General features: G+C 51.4%; 1 protein-coding gene across 1 annotated transcript; it reads right to left on the bottom strand.

Moving 5' to 3' along the window:
• Positions 1–9,926: 9,926 nt before the first annotated feature.
• Positions 9,927–23,938, bottom strand: DUSP4 (dual specificity phosphatase 4). The gene is made up of 4 exons (XM_032869966.1): positions 23,172–23,938; positions 13,764–13,909; positions 12,476–12,695; positions 9,927–11,847 (listed from the first exon to the last, which is right to left on the bottom strand). Exons 1-4 carry the CDS (start codon positions 23,602–23,604, stop codon positions 11,462–11,464), a joined length of 1,185 nt encoding a protein of 394 aa, XP_032725857.1. The 5' UTR covers positions 23,605–23,938; the 3' UTR covers positions 9,927–11,461.
• Between the last annotated feature and the right edge of the window lie 223 nt (positions 23,939–24,161).

Genomic DNA, 24,161 nt, shown 5'->3' with positions numbered 1-24,161 from the left:
TGTTTCCTTTCCTTCCATTGTCCTTTCTCTGTGCCTAGTGACTCATCAGGTAGCAAATTGGAAGCTAGAATTTCATCCGTAACTTCTTTGCCAGAGGGAGTGTCAGAGTCACAAGGAGACAGAATTAAGTACTTGAAAGCATGCTAATAACCCTACAAATAACAAGACCCATCCCCGAGCCCTAATGGTTAGGTGTGAGTTGGACAGTTCGGGAGTCAAGGCCAGGATCCCCAGCAAGACAGTATGGCGTCAGGACAGCTACAATGAAACAGCACTAACATCCTATTCTATAGCTTAGACAGGACCGCACAGCATTCTGCTTTGCAGCCTTTGCAGAACTGACTTCTGCAGAATGTCCTAAAATGAGGCAATGCACCAAAAAGCATTTGTCAATATCACGGGCAGGGGGCAGTTGAGACATGAGCCGCCCCTGCCCCCCGATGTCAGCAAAAAAGACCACACGTTGACATTAACTTAATAGGCTGACCGATCCATGACCAAAGCCCAGTTTGACATGACTCAGCACACCTGTGGGCTTAAGAAAGTTCCGCAAAAGAGCTCATAAAAACCCTTAACTTAGAAACTCTGGGGGCAACCCTCTAGGGCCCCCTTCCTCTCCAGGAGCTTTATACTCTTGACCAATAAACTTTGCTTTGCTACCCAACACTTCATCTAGTCTACCTCTTCATTCTTCAAAGTGGTGGGACCAAGAACCCGGGGCACTAAGGTAGAGAATTCCTGCAACATGATGATTAGCAGGGTACTTTGTATATATGTGGTCATGAATAATTCCAACATCCCACAAAGTAGGAAATTTAATCCCCATTTTACAGATAAACTGAGACTCAGAGGTGAAACAATTAATGTCGCAGAATTCTTTCCAATATAGACTTTGGCATCTGTTGATAGGCACCAAGCATGACTGTATCTGAGGTTTCCAAGTTTCCATGTTTAAATGGGCACGAAAACCCCGCAGTGACCCTACTACATGGTTTTATATCATCAGTGTCTCACGGGAAGATCAGATTCTAAATGCCGTTAGACTCAGGGTTTTCCTGCGGCTTTTGCCAGTGTTAGAAAACAGAAATTATAGGTTGTCTTTTCTTAAATATGTCTTTCTGATAGTCCTTTATTCGTGTATAGAAATGCAACTGGTTTCTGTATGCTGATTTTGTACCCTGTGACTTTACTGAATTCATTTATTCTAACAGTTCTTTTGGCAGAGTTTTCACAACGCCTTTTTAAAATTCAACGCTAAAGGCACTATCCACAAAAGAAAGAAACCGATAGGCTAAACTTCATTAAAATTAAAAAAAAAAAAAAACCTTCTGTGAAAGACACTGTGGAGAGACGAGAAGACAAGCCACAGCCTGGGAGAAAATATTTGCAAAAGACACATAAAGTTCTGCTATCCAAGATACACAAAGAGCTCCTAAAAACCCAGGATTAAAAAATCAAACAAGCCGAGGAAAACCGAGGCCAAAGGTCTGAACAGACACCTCACCAGAGAAGAGAAATGGATGGCAAGTAAGCATATGAAAAGATGCTCCACAGACTCCGTCGTTAGGGGAATGCAGACTCAAATAACAGTGAGAAAGCAGTACAAATGGCCGAAATCTCCAAAGCTGGTGAGGATGTGGAGCAACTGGAACGCCCACTCGTTGCCGGTGGGAGTGCCAAACAGTAGAGCTGCTCTCAACGACAGTTTGGCAAGTTACTTACGTGCTCATAACGGTACAATTCAGCCACTGTGCTCCGAGTTGGAAGCTACGTCCGCACAGAAACCTGCACACGGATGTTTATGGCAGCTTTACCCACAACTGCACAAACTCAGAAGCAACCCAGATGTCCTTCAGCAGGTAAAGAAAAAAGCTGCAACACAGGCGGACAGTGGGATGTTTTTCAGCTCTAAAAAGACGTGAGCTACCAAGCCATGAAAGACACGGAGGAAGCTTGAATGCCCACTGCTAGAGAGACCAATCCGAAAAGGCTACACACGGTGTGATTCCACCTCGATGACATTCTGGGAAAGGCAAAACTGGGCAGACGGTGGAAAGGTCAGCGAATGCCAGGAGTCAGGTGGGAAGAGAGGGGGTTAAGAGGTGGGGCACGAGCTTTTTGAGAACAATGAACACGCTCTAGGATGTTGTGATGTAGATGCGCGTCATGGTACTATTGTCCAAACCCGTGCAACGAACAGCACCCAGGAGTGAACCCGGATGTCAACTATGGACTTGGAGTGATGAAGGTGCGTCAACACAGCTTCACCCACGAACAAATGCGCCCCTCTGGTGGGGGCCGCTGACAATGGGGGAGGCCACACGTGCGGGGACAGCGTGTATAGGGCAGATCTCAGTACTTTCCAGTTTCGCTGTAAGTCTAAAACTGTTAAAGATTCAGTCTATTTCTAAAAGAGAGATGTGAGGATAGAAATGTGTTCTAGCAAAGGATAGATAGATGATAGATAGATAATAGATGGATAGACTCTCTCTTTTAATAGAGATAGGAAACCTAGAGAGGCACATAAAGAAATAAATATTAAATAAAAATTGTTAATTTTGACCTAACTCCTTTGACTTCAAAGAGGTGATTAGTGTAAACATATATGAAAGAATCCTGGTATCTTTAGTTAGTTTGAAACTGGGGAGAACAAAGGGGAAAAGCAGAAAATTCTGTTTCCTCTGCTTTGGACTCGAAGCTGGATTTTATAGACCAGTGCTCCAAAGCTGAGACCCAGAGGGATTATGAGGAAAAGGGAACAGTAAGCCAGATGAGCTCTTCTCCTCTGGGCTCACCAGTGTATTATAGTAAAATACAAGTGACAGTCCTCCTCGGTGGTGAGGCCCTGGCCACAGGGTGAGCGGATTTGTTCTCTGTCTAAATAGTCTTTAAAGTAAGGCAGAATAAAAAAAATTTTTAATTAAAAAAAAGTAAAGTCAGGCAGGATAGTATATACCCAAAAGAATTGAAAGCAGGAACTCAAAATTGGTATTTGTTTAAAAAAGAAAAAAAAACACTATTATAAGCAAAGACAAAAGACAATGGGAAATGTTTGGAATTCGTACTATGGACAAGGGGCTAATCTCTTCCATACAGAAGAGAGTTCCTGAAAATCTATAAGATAAAAAAAGTCAGTTATGAACACACAGTTCATCGAAAAAAATACAAATGGTTCTTGAATACATAAGTGTTCTAGCTCAGAAGAAAAGAAATGCAAATTAACATAGTAAATTAATGCAACTTACCTATTAGATTAACCCAGGAAGGTTTATGACGAAGTGAGTATTTGGGTAAAAAAGCAAGTGTGTGGGGAGAGAAATTACATAAATATGAACACCACATCCATTTCCATCGGACATACCACATTCTCTAACCTGAGGGCAACAAAACTATAATTGTCACATAGAATAGTTAAAAAACTAAAACCTAGCCACTTGGAAGTTTAAAACCCTCTCCTGTACCATTCTTGAGCTAAAGAAGAAATAAAAAGTGAAATTATATACTATTTAAAAATAATTCATCGATACTCTATTACAAAATACTATGCAGCCATTAAAAAGGGTGAAGGAGGGGGCATCTGGGTGGCTCAGTGGGTTAAAGCCTCTGCCTTCAGCTCAGGTCATGATCCCAGGGTCCTGGGATCGAGCCCCACATCGGGCTCTCTGCTCAGCGGGGAGCCTGCTTCCCCTCCTCTCTCTCTGCCTGCCTCTCTGCCTGTCAAATAAATCAATTAAAAAAAAAAAATCTTTTAAAAAAAAAAAAAGGGTGAAAGAGGGGCGCCTGGGTGGCTCAGTGGGTTAGGGCCTCTGCCTTCAATTCGGGTTATGATCCCAGGGTCCTGGGATCGAGCCCCGCATCGGGCTCTCTGCTTAGTGGGGAGCCTGCTTCCTCCTCTCTCTCTGCCTGCCTCTCTGCCTACCTGTGATCTCTCTCTGTCAAATAAAATTTTTTTAAAAAAGGGTGAAGGAGACCAGTGTATGCAGACACGGGACATTTCCAGAGCGTGCCATTAGGGGATAAGGCAGGCTGTGTGTGGATTAACACGTCTACGCAACACCCCCTGGGGCAGGAGGGTCTGACTGAGCAAAGACACGTACTCTCTCATCTATTGCTTTATGCCTTTGCACCTCAGAAGAGAGGAATGTGATTCCTGAGTTTCTGTGGTCTGGCCCGCTGCCATCCCTGACCTGGGGCGACAAGAGTAAACGTCCAGCTGATCACAGAGGGCAGGGCAGGAGTAACAAGGAAGAACAAGAGAAAAAATTCTGCTAACAGTATTGGGCTGTCAAACACATACATGTATACAGCACAGAAACGCAAGTCTCAAAGTAAGGACACGGCTCGTTTTGGTTACGGAAGGTTCAAGTGGGATGCAGGGCTGGGATATGGAGGAGGAACGTTCCATTTTTACCCTTAAATGTTTGTGTCCTTTGAAATTTGGGGCAATGAGCACATTTCCATATATGAATATTTGAACAGCTTTATTGGGATATAATTTATGTGCCATAAAGTTTACTCATTTTAAGTGTGCAATTCAGTGATCTTAAGTAAGTTGACTAAATTTAAGGGTTGTACGACCACCACCGAAGTAGTGACACAAAGTCAGCTTGGAACTCTGATGGGAGACACCTGGAGCTTCAAGACCAAGTTTGGTGGGAAGCCTTGACACCTTGAAGGAACCAAATCCCTGGGTTATTGTTCTGAGAAGGCTCAGTTCCCTGCTTTCACAAGAGATCCGAGCACTGTATCCCGAAGACTCCCTATTCTGAGTGCCGGTAGCCATGAGGTTCTCAGGACTGGGATGGCCCACTTGCTAATTCCTGCGAGATAAAGCTCACACGGAGACACCTGCATCCCAGGGGCTGGACAAAACCTTTAGGGAACAGACAGTTATGAAATCCCCAATCTCAATGCTAACAAGACTTCTCTTTAGAGACCTCTCCTCCAAAGACACATGTTGGAGAAACTGATCCTTTTCACCTGTTTCTAATTCCTTTTTATGCCTCCTCCTGCCCGTCTACCCTCTCACTAACAAACCTCTCTCCCCGGGAGAGGACACCCATCCCGCTGGTCAGAACTCAGGACATCCCTTGGACCACATCCTCCCCCCCCCACCACCAGTGAGGTTCCTATGCCTCTAGGTTAATGGTTTTCTTGTTCTTTCTCCTGCCACAAAGTCCTTCCCTTCCCTTCTCTACCAGCAACTAGGAAGGTAACTTAGTGGGGGTCTGGCTCTTTTCAGCTTAGCCCTTTTGGGTTCACGGAGTAAGTTGTCGGTCTAAGCTGGGTTGTCTGACTCAGGTCTCGTCTAAGAGCCCATTGCCGGGAGGTAGCAGCTTCGTGCCCATCTGATGATGTCACTAATAAAATTCTTGGATGAAAATCCAGTCCAAACCTCCCCATCCTCACAGGCATGATACGTGCTCAAGAGAAGCAGGGGAACGAGTTTTAGCAAGGGTTCATGGGAACGTGTCTCTTACCCAGAGACCTTTGGAGCTGAGTCCGCCTGCCTTAGCTGCGTGACCGTTTCAGTAGCTCTGAATTCTGCTGGTGGAGAACTCAGCACACATTCTCTCTAGCCAGCTGTCCTCAGTATCAGGCCCTCGCTGATCTCTGTGCCCCTCACTGTGTAGCAGGGAGGACGGCTTGGGTGGCCATCGATGTAAAAAGGTGAAGAGTCATGTGGAGGTGGGTGTCCTGAAATCAGGGGCTATTTACCTCAAACCCTCCGACCTCTGTTCCCTCCTTGGATGGTGCTTTTATAGCTTTCTGCTTTCTAGTATTTCTTTATCTAAGACTAGGTGTACCTTGTGATGTTTTCTGGATCAGATGGGGCCATTGATAGCGTGCAATGTGGTTGAAAGCTGTTTCGGTCCTTGGAGGAGATCTTAGATGACAAATGTCTCTCAATTAAGAGTGAAACTTGACGTTCTCGCGTTTTCTTGAGTCTGAGAGGCTTGACACTGGCTTCAACCAGTCTAGTAGAGAGGAAGCAACATTGTGACTTCTGAAACCAGATCACAAAAACGGGTGTTGGCTTGAAAGCCTCCCGCCGGAGCTCAGATCTGTCTTGAGAGAAATCAGACTGCTCCAGAGAGAGGGCGTGTGTCAACGCTCCGGGAGACAGTCACAACTGAGCTCAGCTGGAAGCCACGGACTGCCCATCATTTTGAGTGTGCCATTTTGGAAGCCCAGCCTAACTGCCTTCAGGTGACAGCATGACAAGCCGTCACTGTCTGTGACCGCCTGAGACACCAAGGGACAACTGCTCAGCAGAGCCTTTCCCAAGTTTCTAATCTACAAATTCGTGAGCAAAATAAAGAAGTTATTGGTTTACACAAAGAAGTTCTTGGGTAAATTGTAGGAGTGATAGTGGCCATACTTGAAAACTTTGGTCTGGAAGTTGAATGGGACGGGGGGATGGAAGACAGAGCTGTATCAGGCATTCCTGAACTAGTTATAAATCAGAAATTGCCTGTGAGTCTATAGGGTCTCTCTCTAAGTTCTAAGTGGGCCCAAGAATCTCTATTTTGTAAATAATTTCCCACAGTACAAAAGGATGTAAATCCCATGCCTCCACCTTGGGAGTCTCTCCCATCTGTTACTTTATCATTTTTCCTGCCTATTTCTGCATATTTCTCCAGGTAAAATCAAGATCATTTAGCCATGTTCCTCACAACCCCCGTTGGTATTTTGAGATCACTTTAAATGTAGATTAATCTGTGGAGACATAGTATCTTTTCAGTATTAAGTCTGTTTATCTGAGAGCATAGTACATCCTTTGCTTTTCTCAAGTGTTCATATATGTTCCTTGATAAGGCTTTATAGTATCCATGATCTGGCTTGCCTATCTCTGGTAAAGATTACTGTAGACTCTTCATCTTTAAATTATATTTTACATGGGATCTACTACTTCCATCTTATTGTTTTTTGGGGTTTTTTGTTTTGTTTTTTGCTAAAGAAAGTTATTGAATTTTTCCTATTAATGTTATAGTCAAGCACTCACTGACTTCTCTTTCTGACGGTCGTTCAACTGATTCTCTTGTGTTCTTCTGACACGTTTTATCTGCAAACAATTTGGCTTCCCAACTTTTCAAATCATTGACCTCATTTTTTCCATGGGCTGATCACACTGGCTTGTTCTTCCAGAGGGTTAAATTAACAGTGATTCAGGGGGGACGCATGTTTACGGATATGTTTTCACTTTACAGTTTGGGAAATCTGTACCAGTGGAATTTGGTACAACCAATCCACAGAGCAGCACTGAGGGGCCACTGACTTGCATCCATGTATAGTTTCAATCTGGCCTTGACAATATTGGTAATTTCCATGATCCTGATGAAATATGAAGTCACTAAAATTTCCTAAGAGTCTGTGTGTGTGAGCTAGGCACGACCCCTTGTTATCGGTGGGGCAGGGTGTCCCAGCGGGGGTAACGCCATATATAGTCCCCTACTATAGCCCTAATCACCTTGTGGTTACGCTGTTTGATTGACTTCTCCCACCAAAGAGCCATCCTTGTCACTCCATCCTGTGCCTGGACCAAAGTAGGTCTGATGAGGGACACTCCCTGTCTCTTACTGTCCAATTCTTTCTTTCTTCCCCCCGGAATGCTCATCCCGGAGAAACCAGGTTCTTGGAGATGCAGGTGAGCCTGTCTTCGGGTGGTGTTCAGGGAGCAAGAACAGGGCCATTGGTTTTACTAGCCACCATCTTACCATGACCGTCATGAAGGACACAAGATCATCCAATGCCCCAGACCTCCTTTCGCTCCCTTCCAAGCCATCACAGCAGTGCCGTTTCCAAGGAAAGGATAAACCAGGCCAGACATGGTTGAAAATGTATTTATTTTTCTTCAAATGATCTTTGTCAGGCAATAAATAAAAAGACATGTTGACTCTTCTAAAAAACGAAACCAAACAAAAAATAACCCCCTAAACTATATACATCCTACAGAAGTACAAGCATTATCAAATGTAGAAATGACATCACTCTGAAAGACGGGGCTATTTACAAAAGTTACAAGTATTGCATCGCTCTGTCTTGAAGAAGCCTCTCCCTCATCTGACTCCTGAGCTCTGAGGACAGGCAAGGTGCTCCTGGGGGACAAGGGCATCTTCACGAATAAGCCCCATTATCTTCCTTGCTAGACAAGGAGCATTTAAGGAGCAACCCCAGCATCCAGACACTGTATTCAGGTCCCTAACAATGTTCCATACATCAGCTGCCATTCAAGGTCACCTGCTCCTTGAGCTCCTGAGAGAAACGATCTTGTCCCTCTGCCGGGCTGGGATGGGCAGAAGGAACCTGCCAAGCCAATGACAAACCCCTAGCTGTGGTTTCCGAGACCAGTGAGCTCTGTGTCATTAAGACCCCCCTCCAGCAGCACCTCGCCCTCCAGAGAGCAAGGCGGTTTTTCCCACCTTGGCTGCACATGGAAAGCACCAGGGGAGCTTTGGAACATACGGATGCCTGGGTTCCAGCTCCAGAAATCCTGGTTTTGTTGCCCTGGGATAGCCTAGTAGCAAGGTTTTCAAAAGTCCCCAGTTAACGCCAATGGACAGCCAAGGTGAACCACTGCTTTAATACAACGGGCTTGGCAGCTAACTCCCATCCGAATTGACCATCCTACCTCCCTTCTGCCCACTTTCCCAGACTCTTAGAATTTCTCTCATGGCTTCTCAACCTCGTTGAAAACTCTGGAATCCAGATGGAACGAGCACCTGGCAAAACGGCCTCAGGAGGAAAGGACGAAAGCTGCGAGTGCTCAGGCACCATTCACGGCAGCTTAAGCCTAATACTTCTCCATGGCAAAGTCAAGTCCATTACCCTCAGTGCTCCACAAACATCCCTGCGTCCCACAGAATTCCAGGAGGGAGCCGACTGCATTCCTTGGTCTCTAGAGAAGATCCAAGGTAGCCAACAGCACCGCTGACAGGATCAGGGCAAGTGGCAATGTTTTCTGGCCGTTACAGGACTTTTGCATCACCAGAAAAGACTCCATGGGAGAGATGCCAGTTGAAATCCACCTGGCCATTCGAGCTGACCCTGTAGTGGTGTCTTCATTACAGAGTTATTTCGAGTCATCAAAGAGGCTTCTTGATGGCATAATTATGACCCTCCAAAAAAAAAAAAAAAATCCCCTCTTCCGATCAAGCTAATTTTCTATTTTATCTCTGAGAGTTCTGGGACTCAGGCTGTTACCGAGTACAAAGAAAATGGCTTTATAAATAGTCTGACACGGTGACAGGAAACTTGAATTGGAAAGCGGGGGAAAGACATGTCTGGGGCTGGTCCTGAGCTCCGACTGTCCGCGTGGTTGGAATCCAGTCTGGGAAAGCACGACACACAGGTTTTGGCAACTGTACACTTGTTCTGTAGAAAGCGAGCCTGTTTCAGGCTGGCTGCCCTCCCCCCGCCACAGGCCCCCCCCGCCCCCCAGGTCTGTCTGCTGTTGGAACCCAGAGCTCTCGCAGCTGCAGAACTGCTCGACCTCACTCATCACAAAACAAAGAGCAACTTCTAGGAATCAAGAAAAAAGTGGGAACGGCCAACCGCGCCATCTCTAAATAGGTCCATTGTCCGGGAACCTCAACCCCTCACCTCTCCCCTACCTATTCAGCCAAGCAGCTCCCAGGGATGGAGGGGGCCTCTGGCTTTTCTAAAAACAGGAAGCGGGAACTCTGGCCTCACCCAAAGACAGGGCTTGACAAAGGCAGGATGAGTGATGCCAACACAGGTTCATGTTTATGGAAGGAAATGCAAGGAACCTGGTCCTGTCTGGGATGCCAGGGTGAGAAAGAGCATTCCAACATGATTCTGACATCGAGGCTTGAAGTTATTTATGGATGAGCAAGAATGTTCATTTAGATCTAGACTCACAAGGGGCTAAAACAAACAAACAAACAAAAAAACACCAAAAAACAAAACAAAAAACACCAAAAACAAAAAACCCCCCCAAAACAAACATGCTCTCATTTCTAGACAAGTCTGCAAATACCTCTAGGCGGCACTCTGTAACAACACTGTTCCACACTACCACAAATGAAGTAACATGTAGCTTCCCTCCTCCCTCCCCCCAAGCCCAGTCCGCATCAAACATCCTTCTCCAAGAGCCTTATCTCCATTTGGAAAGGCCCCTTAAAATGGCATTAACCCAAGAAGGATTCCAAAATGGGAGCAAGGCCCAGGGTGCCCAGGAAAGCAGCCCAGCAGCCAGCTCCCAAGCGAAGGGTCTAGCCAGTTCCTCACTCACACCGTCTTCCGTTCTAGACGGGAAACATGGTATCCAAAACCCTCTTCTTATTCAAGGAAGGGCCTTGAAAAATACTCAGCTACACCAGGAATTTCTAGAAGGCAAGAACTGCTGTACTTCCCTCTAACATTACAAATACCGAAGTGTGCAGAAGACAAGACGGTGCTTCCAATCACCAGAGGATTCCCGTCCGGTTCATCTCCAGTAAGCTGCTTGCCCCAAGGGCCTCGCTCCATGTAGGACAATCTCAGCTGCACCGAATTTTCCAGAAGCACCTTTTACCACACAGCACCTATCCCACAGCGTAGACGAGCTTTCCGGCAGGTCTGTGAGAAGAGGCTCCCATCGCCAAATCACATCACTGATCTCAAGAAAAAGCTGTGTCACTGGGACCTAGAGCTGCTTTCGTGTCCCCCGTGCCTAGGAACCAGCTTCAAAGAAGTCAGAAAGCAGGTCCTTCCTTTCTTCCTCCTGCCACCCCACTCTGCCTGCTTCTCAGTGGCAACCAGTGCCCACTGACCCTCCCCCTACCTGGTCGGGACCTGGGAGATACCCTCTGGCTCCTAACTGCCTTGACCTGGGCAGGACATAAATACATCCTAAACTCACCATCATCCCTAGGCTCCTTGCACTTACATACTCTGAGGAACTTCTTAATAAATACTTTTATTTATTATTAAGCATCATTATCCACCTGTTGGTGACTTCACAAGGAAAATCATCTCCTGTAAGATTTCTTTAAAAAACAGAACCGCGACCAAAACCCGTTACAAGAACAAAAGAGAAGGAAGCACGCAGAACCAGGCACTTCTGGCAAACTTGTTTTCTTTTTGTCCCTTCCCCACCCCCGCGCCCCCTCCCCCCCCTCAATAAAACCGGGTGGGCACGTTTTGCCAGGATCTGTGGGTTTCATAACTTCAAGCCTTACTGCTTAAAAAAATGAGGTAAGAAATTCCTATCTGAAAAGTAACACGGACGCACAAACCAAACCGAGGTCTTCCCTGCCCGCGGAGGCAGCCGTTATTGCTCTAGGCTGGAGTGTGTTGTGGGCTCGTAAGGTGGATTCGAAGTCCTTATTGCCATTCTAGCTGGCCCCGCAGGAGGGCACGGGGTGGGGGGGCCTGGCGGCCGGGCTCTCGCGCCAACAGTCCCCGCCAGCCCCGCGGAGAGCCGGCGGCGGGGGTCGGGTCGGGGCTCCCCGCGGCCCTAGCAGCTGGGGGAGGTGGTGATGGGGCTGTGCAGGTAGGGCAGGCTGCTGGGGGCCGCGTGCACGCCCACCGACACCGGGAAGCTGAAGACGAACTGCGACGTGGGCGTGGGGGTGGCCTTGCCCCGCTCCCGCAGGGGCCCCGAGGGGCTGGCGGCCTCCACGGCGCACGACGTGGCCAGCACCTGCGACTCAAACTGCAGCAGCTGCCCCATGAAGCTGAAGTTGGGCGAGATGATGCTCCGCCGCTGCTTGACGAACTCGAAGGCTTCCTCCAGCCGCACCCGCTTCTTCATCATCAGGTAGGCCAGGCAGATGGTGGCCGAGCGCGAGATGCCCGCCTGGCAGTGCACCAGCACGCGGCCGCGGCAGTCCTTCACCGCATCTGGGGCAGAGAGCGCCGCGCCGTCAGTGCCCTGCGCGCGCCCGCCCCGGGGTCGCCCGGCGGCAGGTGCGGGCAGGTGCGCGCAGGTGCAGGCTGGCCTCGCTGGGCAGGGGGGCGGGGGGGGGCGTCTGAGGAGTATTGAGGGAGGGGCACTCCCATTCGAGGAATAAGTCCTAAATTCTCCTTCGAGAAGCCCACTGCAAGGGACTCTAGGATTCCTATTGTTGAGACTTCACCAAACAAATGCACTAAGCTTAGGAAAAAACCCGGGTTCAAGCTGGGGAAATCCCAAGGTACCTCAAGGATTTCCCATTTGCAGGAACAAAAACAATGGCCCCCATTCTCTCTTTATTTGTCTTCCTCCCCAATCCCCAAAGCCTTATCATCTAGACATCTGGAGATGGCCAAGGAAGAAGTTGCTGGCTGGCTAGGCTAAGAGCAGAGGAGTGGGAGTCCGTCTTCCTATTCTCCTCCCTCAACACAGCATCCAGGGGGCCGGCCTCCCTTAGAGGCAGAGGAGAAATCGTATGCCCTGGAGACAGCGCTGCCTGAGTCCCTCCTTCAGCAGGAAGGACTCGTGGCTCTGTCCCAGCCCCCCGCCTGGGCGTGCACCCCAGCGCCCACCTACCGATGTACTCGATGGCCTCCATGAACCAGGAGCTGATGTCTGCCTTGTGGTTGTCCTCCACCGGGATGCACTTGTACTGGTAGTGTCCTTCAAAGTGGTTCGGGCAGTCAGAGGAGACATTCAGCAGGGCCGTGATCCCCAGGGCGTCCAACATGTCCCTCCGGGCAGCGTGGTAGGCACTGCCGAGGTAGAGGAAGGGAAGGATCTCCACAGGACCCCCCTGCACCAGAAAGGGGAAGCAAAGGCCCCCCGGGCATGGTGAGTAGAAGGCAGTCAGGAAAAGGGGTACGGGGACCGGGAGAGGGAGCCTGTCCGAGGCGGGCTTTCACAAGCCCTGGGGAGAACGCCGGGGGACGCGGCCCTCCTAGCCTTCCCCTGACACCTGCTGGGGCTCCCGGCAAATGACAGAACAGGGGGCTTCTCTAGCCTTTCCACTCGACTCTGCTGTGAGCTGAGAAGCTGGGATGGTAAAGCCTGGTGGGCCCCACCCACCGGTTCCAGTCGCCCGCCTCTGCCTGGATACGAGACGCCATGCTGGCCTTGCCACACCGTTGGCGACATTCATCTATACCTACTAATGGCCAGGCTATCTGGTGTGTGATGTGGGGACCTCTTGGGTCAGATACATCTCCAGGTGGCACACTAAAAACAGGTGTTACCAGCCTCACAGACAAAAGGAGGGATCTTGGCAGTATGAGGTAACATCGGCTTAAATTCGTGACATTTTCTGAGTCACATCAATTCAAAAGATCTGGGATCTGGGAGCAGAGTTGCTGGACCCCATAAATTCACCCCTGTCCATCTAAACCGAAGGCCTAGAAGGAGTCGGCTCATAAGGAATATGGCAGCTTAAGCTGGTTTCCTTAGGGGAGGAAGAGCCGACCATTTATGTCCACTTGGCATTTACAGTGGGCTGTACATGGGGCGGGGGTGGGGGGGGGGGGCGCTGGCTCAGGTCCCTGGGCGCGCCTTCAAAGAAGGTGCTCTCTTGGCTTCTCTGTAGCACGTCCCACACTTCTGATTTCAGCAATCCTCCCCCGCCTGAACGTAACTTCAGAGGCTAAGTCGGAAAGTTACGTCTTTGTCTTTTTCCGAGTGAGGCTAAGAAGAGGGAAGGGGAAGAATTCCCAGGAACAAATGCACCCTCCCTAACACCCACCCCAGCACTCAGGGTTCACTACCTTCTCCCCAAACGGAGGCCCTGCATCCCCAACCCCTGAAAAGCCGCAACCTGGAAACAAGCCCCCTTGCCCCCAAGTTGCCCCTCCCTCGCGGGCCCTGAGTCTACCTGGTCGTGCAGCGGGGTTCCGCAGGAGCTGCAGCCCACGTCCAGGGATTCGGCGGTGCTAGGGGGCACAGCAGGTGGGAGGGCTGCCAGGGCCTTGGTTTTGGAACAGAATTCTGGGTACTCGGAGGAAAACCTCTCATAGCCACCTATGAAAGAGAAACATGTTCTGGTTAATAGGGTCACTAAGCCAGCAGAAAACTAGCAAGTACTTGAATCCTACCCCTAGACGGAGAAGGGCTCGGAAGCTGGGGCCGGCTGGATCTACACTGGCCACCAGGTGGCGCTGTGGGCCCAGAGATAATGGCTATGGAGCCTACAGAGAGCCCCCTTTGGTCCGGCTTCTTCCTGAAGGCTGGAAGGAAAGTTCTCGGAACAAGACTTCGATTCGGGATGCAGATGCAGAAAGGAGGACGTGCGGGGGAGCATGCCAGAAGGGACCTTCCACAGCAGCTCCTTAGGGTGATGACACAGCACGGAAGACAGGATGGCCACTGTGGGTTTCCATGAACACGGAGGTGCCAAGCCCCAGGACCTATAATGATGTCTGTCATCCCCCCAACTCCAGCTCTTCCTTTGGAGCAGTTCTCGAATATGGGAGAGAAGGAAAAAAAAAAATTACCCTGGCACCAGCCCCTCTGGATCTCAGCAACAGAACAGATGCCAATCGCCCGGCCGCACGAACAGCTGTTCCATCAACAAGGGGCCAAAATAAGAGGAAACAGGCTTAAATATAAATCCCTCTTGCTACATGCAGGTTTGGGGCAAGGCAGGATTTCCTGCCCTGAGAGCTGCTAAGCTTTGGAATGGTTATCTGTCTTCCGGGCAAGGGAGGTCTTTTAAGCAAAAAGAGATAAAGGGCCAATTTCTCTGCAATAGTGTTAGGGGCGAGCAAAAGAGTGCAGGCTGGCTGGGGGTGGGCAGAGATGTAGGTAGGCAGAGGGGCAGGGAGACACCAGGAGGAGACAAACGCCTGACCAGGATCTGATTTCACTTGGGAGCTATGGGACATGGCTTGGTGAGCAACACAGCGTCTACTGTCTGCGTTTGGCCCTGTCCATATTTTTTATTTTGCAGTTTCTGGAGGACCCACGGTGGATCATAAGTCAATTCAGTAGGGCCTGCACGTTGTGGAACAACCCCTCTCACCGACCCGTTCACCCAACAGTCACATAGGTAACAGCTAAACGTCTGGGTGTAAGCAGTGTGGGGCCAGTGTGGCCTGGAACCATTCGTGGGAACCTTCCAACAGGCAGACATGTGATGGTGAGTCAATGACTTGCCCAAATCCCACTCCCCCGCCCCCAGAAAACACTGCTTGGCGGAGGCAGGGAAATTGTTCTTCACTGCATCGTGAGGCTTCCAGAAACACGGTAGGCATTTTTTCCTCTGAGCCCCAGTCTCCTGCATTCCCCCTCCATGCCCTCCCTTGGGATAGAAACGGCTGCCTCCCTGGTCATCCGCCTGGCTGCTGCTGAGTCACAATGACCAGCCTCCCCGGATGGAAAACCCGCTCAAGGGGCCAGGACTGGCAGTATCAGGCATGTCAGTGGCCCTCCTGGGCATCTCAGCTCAGGGGCACCCCTCCTACCCGTCAGCACCCCTTTTTCCTGATAAGGCTACAAACCCGGCTGTCCCAAATGCTGAGAAGAGAGGATGGGGGAAGAGACAGCAAATGTCTTTAGCTGCAGCCCCAACACAGGACTCGGGAAACTTCCTCCAGTCTCCCCCCTTAGAAGGACGGAAGGGGAAACGGATCAGTCAACAAACCATGCGTGAACACACATGTACAAAGACATTACTTGTTACTCCAGACAATTCTGCAGGATTTGAAGATTTTTAAGTAAACGACTCTCTGTGTTTATAGTACGTAATTTGAGCTATCCAAATACATTTGTTTGTTTCAAAGAAATGTAAGGCCTGGGCAGTGCCCTCCATAAACTCATCACCCAGACACGTAGAGGAGCAGTGCCCACCGGCAAGTGATCAGGGGAGTCCAGGGGGCCAAGGGCCAGGCGGCAAGGTCACAGAGGTCCTAAGACCACCCACCCGTTCCAGGGGCAGGGAAAGTGGGAGGGGCCTCAGAATGATTGACGCGATGTTTTTCCCATGGCTGAGTTAGGTATGGGCAGGGAACCATGCGGATTCTCCTTCAGACTCACAGGTCTGGGTTCCATTCCAACCCAAGAAATCATCAGCTGTGCAGCCTAGGGCTGTCATGCAACCTCTCTGAGTCTCTCCCTCATCTGTAAAATGTGATGAACCTTCGGGGCCCGGCGGCGTCCCTCGAAGACCACTTGGGACAGCCAGTGCTCTGCGCCTGACCTCGGGGAGACGCATAATGAAGGCTTCCTTTTTTGGCACCAAAGAGGGAACCCAGCAGTATTGGCGACTTCCCAGACTTTGGACAGCCTTCTCCTCCTAGGCTTTACCAGTTTTTTTCCACTCACAGCCCTGAGATCTGGTCATCGGACGGTAGAAGGACAAGCACTGCACTGTCCAGGACCTTTCCCCATCGGGGACGTCCACTGGCTCTGGGTGGCTCCTCAGAGCAGCAAAGGACAGAGGACGCCGGGGCCATGGTGGGCAGGGGGCAGGCAACTGGGCAGGACAGAGGTGACCTGGGGGCCAGACCAGGCTTGAGGGGGGCCATTTGTCATCTGCGCACCCCCACCCCCAGACCTCTCCTAACAGTACAGAGAGTGTGGGAGAAGACAGCATTAGCATGGGGCAGAAACATTACGACTGAAATCAATTCGCTGTCAGATCTTTAAAGAACAGGCAGAAAGGAACCGAGTGAGAAAGCAGATTAGCCCAAGGGACTGGAGCATCCCAGGGCAGGGGCAGCAATGAGAGGGTTTTTCCCTCCTGAGCTCTTGCTAGTTTTGGAGGATCCATTACAAGGAGCAGCACCAAAGGAGGTCCTTCTTGCAGGCTGATGAGCTGCACTGGTCCAGGACCAGTCCGATGAGAACACACAATGATGGGCACGCAGGGTGCTGGGGCAGAAGCCTGCGAGTTAGGAAAACACTCACGCCCGCACCCCACGAGAGTATCCGTCCTCTATGGCCATCAGCACCATGTTAGTAAAAATGATAGCCACTGTTTAGGGGAAAGGCTTACTATGTGCCAGGCTCTTCCCAAACATGGGTCCAACCAGCAACCCTTGAGGTGACTGGCCCTGATGTCACAGAAAAGAAAACTGCGGTTCAGGGAGACCCCCAAGTAAGGGGAGGGACAACGTTCAGCCCATTGGTCTCAAAGCCATCTGCTAGTCTGGCCACCAGAAGCCCACCCTGCTGTGTCCCCATCTCTGCCTTCCTGGTGGTCCTTCTCTTGGGGGAGCCACAGACTGCTGGATTCACCCTGTTGAAGACACAGAATTTTCAGGCAAAACCAGAAAGGATCTGAACAGGACACTCTTGACATTTCACCAAACTCTGCTTCTTGCCAGGGCTTTTCAAACTACAGGTTGTCACTTAGAAGTCATGATCAGCACATTTTATTTAATGCGATATAACAGAATAGAAACCTCTAGAATGCATTCCATTTAAAGGGGGTATAGAATTTTACAGAACTCTGGTTTCAGGTGTGTCTGTATCCCTACAGGGTCATGATGTCAGGATTTCAGACCATATCATCTTTAAGTGCCAATATTTTTTTTTTTAAGATTTTATTTACTTATTTGACAGAGAGAGATCACAAGTAGGCAGAGAGTCAGGCAGAGGGCTAGGGAGCAGCAGTCTCTCTGCTGAGCAGGGAGCCCGATGCAGGGCTCGATCCCAGGACCCTGGGATCATGACCCGACCCAAAGGCAGCCACTTAACCAAGTGAGCCACCCAGGCGCCCCTAAGTGCCAATACTCTTGTGATCTTAAATATCACACACTTTATTTGTAAACTACGAACTGACAGCAGGTGTCTCCAAAATCTGATTTTCGAGCTTCTAGATACAATTTTATGAGACATACACCAAGGACTTTCCACCTGTTCCGTCTGTGTCCAACAGAAGGTAATTCTATAACAGATACTCTGAGTAATTTTGACCCGTTTTTCCCGTGTTCTCAATAACAGACTTTCTAGTCTTAAAGCTCTCATTTTCTCATCTAAATTTTGAAACTTGCGGGGCTAGAGGAAAGAAAAGGAATATAATTCCTCCCCACCCCATCCCCAATCAACTTTTCTGAGGAATAACTACCTCCATAGCTCAATTCCACACTCTTTTTCTCACACTCACACAGTAACACAACTGTCACAGCTTACTGCAAAGAACGGCCCACTAGCCACGTGTCCATGCAGGGCTAGGACATCAAAGTGTCTAGAAAAGGCAGGCTGATGTAGTGCTGATCATATCACCATAGCAGGATCTCTAGTGGGGTCTGTGTGGGGAAAGCCAGTCATTTGATGGTGAGAGTGGTCATGGATCTTAATACGGCTGTCACTCTCTCCACTACCTTCTCAATACAGTGTCACCCGTTCACAGACGAGGCTCCCAGACAGACAAGGGCTTGGTCTCCTGGGACATTTTATCAATACAAGGCAGCTGATGCCCAGCGAGAAAGGCTGGGGTCCTCTGACTTTGATAACTTCCCTTGATGTGGGGGTTAACTCCACAATCATCTGTGTAAATCCTGAGCAGTGCTGAACGTTTGCCTAAGTGAGCTGCTCAGGCTGGGACCCCAGGCACAGACCCGTGGTCCTGCGCCAGCTGGCTGACAATGACGCATTGGAGCTGGGTCTGGGTTGCGGTCCCTCCCAGAACTTCTGGGCTATCTGCTCTGTCCAGCAAGCGGGCTTCCGCTGCCTTCCGCTGGAGAGTGAACTTTTCTTCCTGTAAAACTGCCGTGGTCAGGCGGCAACGGCCTCCCAGCTAGGAAACTGGCTACCTGGTTTCAGATGTTCTGATTTTTTTAAAGGAATTTCTTGGCTCCTTAAGAAGGCCACTCTAGGGGCACCTGGGTGGCTCAGTTGGTGAAGCATCTACCTCAGCTCAGGTCATGATCCTGGGGTCCTGGGATTGAGCCCCACATCGGGCTCCCTGCTCAGCAACTAGTCTGCTTCTCCCTCTGCCTCTCCCCAGCCCATCCGCTCTCTCTGTCTCAAATAAATAAATAAAATCTTAAAAAAAAAAAAAAAAAAAGGCCACCCTCCCTCCATCCTGTACAGCCCACCTCTCCTATGAGCCTCAAGGACAAGCCCAAGGGAGCTGTGATGGGCTTAGTAAGGATCAAATTTTCACTTTCAATTTGTACCTACACCTCGTCTTTAGTTACTTTTGTTCGTTGGAAGCATCCAGTTCAAATGATGCAAAAAAACAGTGAGATTGCTTCATTCGTTGTTATTCTTTGACTGCAGTAGAAGTTAAAGAATGTCTATAAGGCCTACCATTTTGTGTAATTCTGATGCCCTCAAGCCTTGGCTGTCATGGGCATTGTGTCCTGTTCCTAGGAAGAAAAGCTAATCCATTTCTCTTTGGGTGGAGGAGGTGGGCAAACTCATACCCCCTCCCCCCTGGGGTGTTGCTGTTTAATGCCACTGACCTGGGGGAGTAGGATGGGCTGGGCAACTGGGGACCGAGAGACAAGACAGGTACAGAGTGAGAGCAGGGCTGCTGGCTGAGCACTCCCCACTCCATCACTGGCCTTTCTGGCTGTTTCCTTTGGAAAGTGTCATGTCACCATCTGTATGGTCAGGCCATAGGACTAAAGCATATTTGAGTCCCAACCTGGAGGAAGAAACTGGACTATCTAATTGATCGTCCTTTCTCAAAACATACCGGGACAACTTTAAAATCAGAACTCAAATAAAAACAGGCAGAAGTCATGAGCTGTGGTAAATTTTAGACAGGAGAAAAGTAAAATAGTGTTTTTATATCTAAAATCTTCTGCGTGAGACTGACTTAATGGAGAAGTAGGAAAGCCAAAGAATGCCCTCTATTAGGGTAAGAAAATGCTTTCTTTGTCTTTCTCTAATGACCAGGGTTCTTTATAACCCCAATCTGAGGATTTACGAAAGAAAGAGAAAAGGACTTCAAAGGAGATGTGTACTGTAGTAAACATGTCAAAACTGAAATTTCTGAACGTTCCCTAAAAATGCTTTACAGGATTTTAAATAAAGAAATCTTAGAGGAGAAAGAAAGAAAAGAAAAGAAAAGAAGAGAAGAGAAGAGAAGAGAAAAGGAAAGGAAAGAAAAGGAAAGGAAAGGAAAGAAAAGAGAAAAGAAAAGAAAAGAAAAGAAAAAAGAAAGGGAGGGAGAGAGGTTTAGGTCAATGAGAATCTTTTACTAGCAAAAAGACCAGAAAATGTAGTATTTAGGTGATGGCTCTTAGCAAAACTTGGATACTATTAGTAAATGGAAAGAGTAACATTTACTCTTAACTGTGAATTCTTGCATGTGGTGAGTGGCAGAAAGAGAAAACTGAGATTTTGAAAGACCCTTATTTAGTTAGTTAGTTAGTTAGTTACTCAGAGAATTAAAGAGCCTTTGGCTGGGAAGGACAATGTACTTCTGGAAATATTCTACTACAGGTTTTCAGAGACCAACACTCGGGGTCTTTCGCGGGCTTAACATCTGCCCACTTTTGCTCCATATTCACGAAATGAGACCTACACAGAGTCCCATTACATGAAAACTAAAATGAGCAACTCCAGTGGGAACCAAACCAGCCAAGCCCTAAGCCATTGGGGCATCTACTAAAGATAATCTAAAGGGCTTTATGATCTCCCCACCCCTTCCCCAGCGCTTCCCTTTAGTTCCCTGCCCCGGCAGTGCCCTCCTATGAACATACATTTTCTCCGCCAGAACTTAGGAGCCTTGCTTTCCTCTCCTAGCCCTGGTAGAGCAGACACTTCCTGGGTCCTTCTAACCTCAATGGGGATGCCTTTTTGCTTAGAGGACCAAGAAGAGGAAGAGGAACGGTGTTGAGACTTCCTCTCCTTAGCACATGTAGGAGAAGCAGCCAGAAATGCCCCCTGTTAGACAGACGTTCTGCCATCGTTAGGGATCTAGGCCCTTTGCATCACCACCACCCACCCCTCCGAATTATAGGAGGCTGCTCCCAAAGGTTCCTTTCCTTAGAAGACACAGTGAAACCTTTCCTGGCTCCTCCCCAGGCCTGTTCCTGCAGACGCGCTGTTTCTACCTGCTGCCCAGGCCTCGACGCTCGAGGATGTGGACTTGGAGAAGCCTGGTAGGACACACCAGGTCAGACCACAGGAAGCGGTGCAAGCCTCGGGAGGAAAGAGCCCATAGAAGACTCCTTTTCCTTTGGCCAGGGACCTCGCCAACAGCCAGGGGGCTGTCATTTTACCCGGAGGCTCCTGTCCTACGAGGGGACTGTCATTGTAGCCAGAGGCTCCTGTCTCACCCCGAGCCGGAGCCTGAGCCTGAGCCTGAGCCTCGCGCCTAGCGGCGAGTGCGCGGGCCGGCTGTCCGAACGGATCTGGCTCTGGGTTCTCCCCGCTCGAGCAGGGAGGAGCCGGAGAAGGAAACGTTAAATATATGCCTTCCCGCCCCGGGTCTTAGGTGTCCTCGCGCCCGTTAGTCCAGGGGCCAAGGTCCCCGAGCTGCTGCTCCGGGGCGATCCCCTCCGGATTTCTTCCAGGAAGAAAAACAAAACAAAACGCACCCAGACTCCACGTGGGTCGGCACGACCTCCAGAAGCGCCCTGGCTTCAGAGGCCCGCGAAGGAAGGCGCAGGCTTGGGCTCTAAATCATGGGGGAGAGTCCAGGGCAGCGCGTGCCACTCGAGGAGCCCATCGCCCCCGAGAAATTTCTCTCCCCGTTGCCACGAACGCCAGCAGCGGGTAGGGGAAGGCGGGCGTGCTCCGCAGCCTCTCCGCCCACACCCGCGCGGGAGGAAGCTGGACGTGCGTCCGCCGGGGGCTCCCGGGCACTGCTCGGCCACCAGGCAGGCGAGGTCCCCGGGTCCCAGGCGCCCGGCCTTCCGGTGCAACCCCTTCCCGGCACTTTCTCTTAAAACGCTTTGGGGAGAAGAGAGGAAGATTAGGCTCCCTCGGAGGTGCAAAAGGCAGCCCTCGCGGAAACAGAAAAATCAGCAAAATCGCCTTAGTAGTTCAACCGAAGGTCAACAGCAGCATTTCCCCAGCAGCTGACAGGTCAAATGGCCAGGAAACAACTGCCGAGAACAAAGCCCCCCGCTGTTCGGCAGGGGCAAACCCGGCTCGCCCGCACTGAGCGGGGTTGTTGTGCTTTTTGGAAAGGGCGGCGGGGACAGGTTTCCGCCCCTCCCCCGCCACCACCTCCCTTCCTCTCGGGTGAGCAGGTCCGGAGGGAAAAGGAAAGGAGGGAGGAGGCGAAGGGCGCCTGCAGGGAACGGAGCGGCTCTTTGAAGGCCTGGGTCTGAAACGTCTCACGGGTTCCGAGGCAGTGACCGGACGCTGGCGAAAGAATGCGCGGAATGCGGCGGTGGGAGGCAGGGGCGCAGCGCGGCGGGGGCGACCCTACCCACACCGGGTCCTGCCCGCTCCCCCTCGCGCGGGGACAGCCGAGGGCCGCGGCTCCACTAGGCAGGGCAGGTGCGGTCGGCGCACCGTCCCTCCGATCACTTAGCCCGCGGTCCTTTGGGGGTTTCCGACTTCCCGATTTGACAAGAACTCCCGTCCCCGAGGAGCTGCGCCAGGGTCCGCTTAAAGCAAGCACGCGCCGCCAACAGATGGTCGAGAAGCGGCTCTGAACAAAAGGTCGTACCTCTCCGCGGCCTCAGTTGAAGGGGCACCGTCCCATCTCGCGTTCCCCGAATACTCAGTCCTCCCGGCCCCCGCTCTCGGAGCTGGGGTGTAGCCCGAGGCGGGAGAAGTTGGCCACCTTCCAGGCGGAGCTCGGAGTTGGGCAGCGGGGAACGAGACACAGATCGCTCCGCACAATGTCCGCAACCCGATCCGCCTTTCTGCATTCACGGAGCCGTCTCCGCTCCGGCGCTCACCCTTCACCCTCTTCCCCACCTCTCGGTTCTCGGGACTCCGCGCAGGGCGCGGGCGCGCCAAGACCACAGGCCTGACCTGGTCCCGCCCGCACAGTGGCACTGGGAGCAGCCCCCCCCCCACACACACACACACGGACTCTGGGTGGGCAACGCAGTTGGGTCCCTTCGCCTAAGAGGCCCGACGGTCAGTAAGTATAAATAAATGCAGAATCTCCGAAGACTCCCGACTCGGCAGGTGACAGAGGAAACGCACCCTCGCCGTCTCTGGGGACTTCAGGCGCTCGCACTTGCACACAAACGCACAAAAACCTTGCAAACCCATGCACACCAGCGCGCACAAAGGAGTGCGCGGGGATCCTCACGGCCACGAATCCCTCCGGGCACTTCTTCCCCGGCCCACTTAAGACGCAGGCCGCCCAGTCCCGCTGAACCTCCCCTCCCGCTCGCGCCCCGGCGCCCGAGTTTACCTTTGAGCAGGCAGATGTCGGTGCGCTCGGCGTTGCGGCGCAGCGCCTGCACGACCAGCGACACGGTGCTGTCGTCGCGGAGGCTCTCGGCGCGAGGGCTGCGCTCGTCGTAGACGATGACCGCCGAGTAGAGGCCGGAGCGCAGGCGGGCGCGGACCTCCTCCTCGGCGGGCAGGATCTGCTCCAGACTCACGGAGCCCTTGGCCCGCCGCCGCACGATGGTGTTGCAGCGCACGTTGACCGAGCCTCGGATGTAGCCCGCGCTGTGCGCCAGGAACGGTCTGCAGTCCAGCAGCAGGCACTTGCCGCCGCTCAGCAGCCCCAGGGCGCCGTGGCCGCCGCTGCCGCCCGCGCCGCCGCCGTTATCTTCCCTGTTCATCAGCCTTTTGAGCACGCTGCAGTCCATCTCCCGCAGCTCCTCCACCGTCACCATGGTCGCCGGGCACGCGAGGAGGCAAAGGACCCCTGGGCCAGCCGGGCTGCAGGAAGGGGCAAGCGGGGGCTAAGGAAAGCGCGTGCCGAAGTGGCCGCAAACTTGGCCCCCACAGCCTCCCACGGGCGGACCTCTTCTCCCCGGTCCCCTTGCTCCCGCCGTCTCGCGGTTACATAGCAGTCCGAGCGGCCTCGGGCGCCAGGCAGCACCGCGCGCGGTGCCGAGGGGGAGGCGGCGGCGGAGCTGAGTGTGTTTACGGGAGAGGACCGCGGGCTCCCTTCTGTTGTTGCCTCTATTGTATTTTGCCGGTTGTGCTGCTCCCGCCGAAGCCGCCGCCCGCGCTGCCGTTCCGGCCGCCGATCCCCACCAGCAGCCGGAGCTCCGCGCACTGCCCCAGCCAGAGTTTCCTCTTTGGCTTATAGATGAATTAAGGCTCTTCTGCTCTCCCCCGGGAGGGGGCAGATTCATTACTACCTCCCGAGGCCCCGCCTCTTGCCATCCCGGGCCTCGAGCCCTCCCCCCGCCCTCCCCCCGCCCTCCCGCGCCGGCTCCCCGCC

This window comes from Lontra canadensis, unplaced genomic scaffold, assembly GCF_010015895.1.
Source record: "Lontra canadensis isolate GAN:19392208 unplaced genomic scaffold, GSC_riverotter_1.0 scaffold39, whole genome shotgun sequence".
Taxonomy (NCBI): domain Eukaryota; kingdom Metazoa; phylum Chordata; class Mammalia; order Carnivora; family Mustelidae; genus Lontra; species Lontra canadensis.
This window is presented reverse-complemented; position numbering and strand designations above follow the sequence as displayed.

What these genes read in the sequence shown, in the direction of transcription:
- DUSP4 (XM_032869966.1), bottom strand. Translation starts at nt 23,604, where the DNA reads ATGGTGACGGTGGAGGAGCTGCGGGAGATGGACTGCAGCGTGCTCAAA. An exon ending in CGACATCTGCCTGCTCAAAG is followed by an intron (nt 13,910 to 23,171) that starts GTAAACTCGGGC and finishes TCTCTTTCATAG; the next exon opens with GTGGCTATGAGAGGTTTTCC. An exon ending in GAACCCCGCTGCACGACCAG is followed by an intron (nt 12,696 to 13,763) that starts GTAGACTCAGGG and finishes TTTCTGGTGCAG; the next exon opens with GGGGGTCCTGTGGAGATCCT.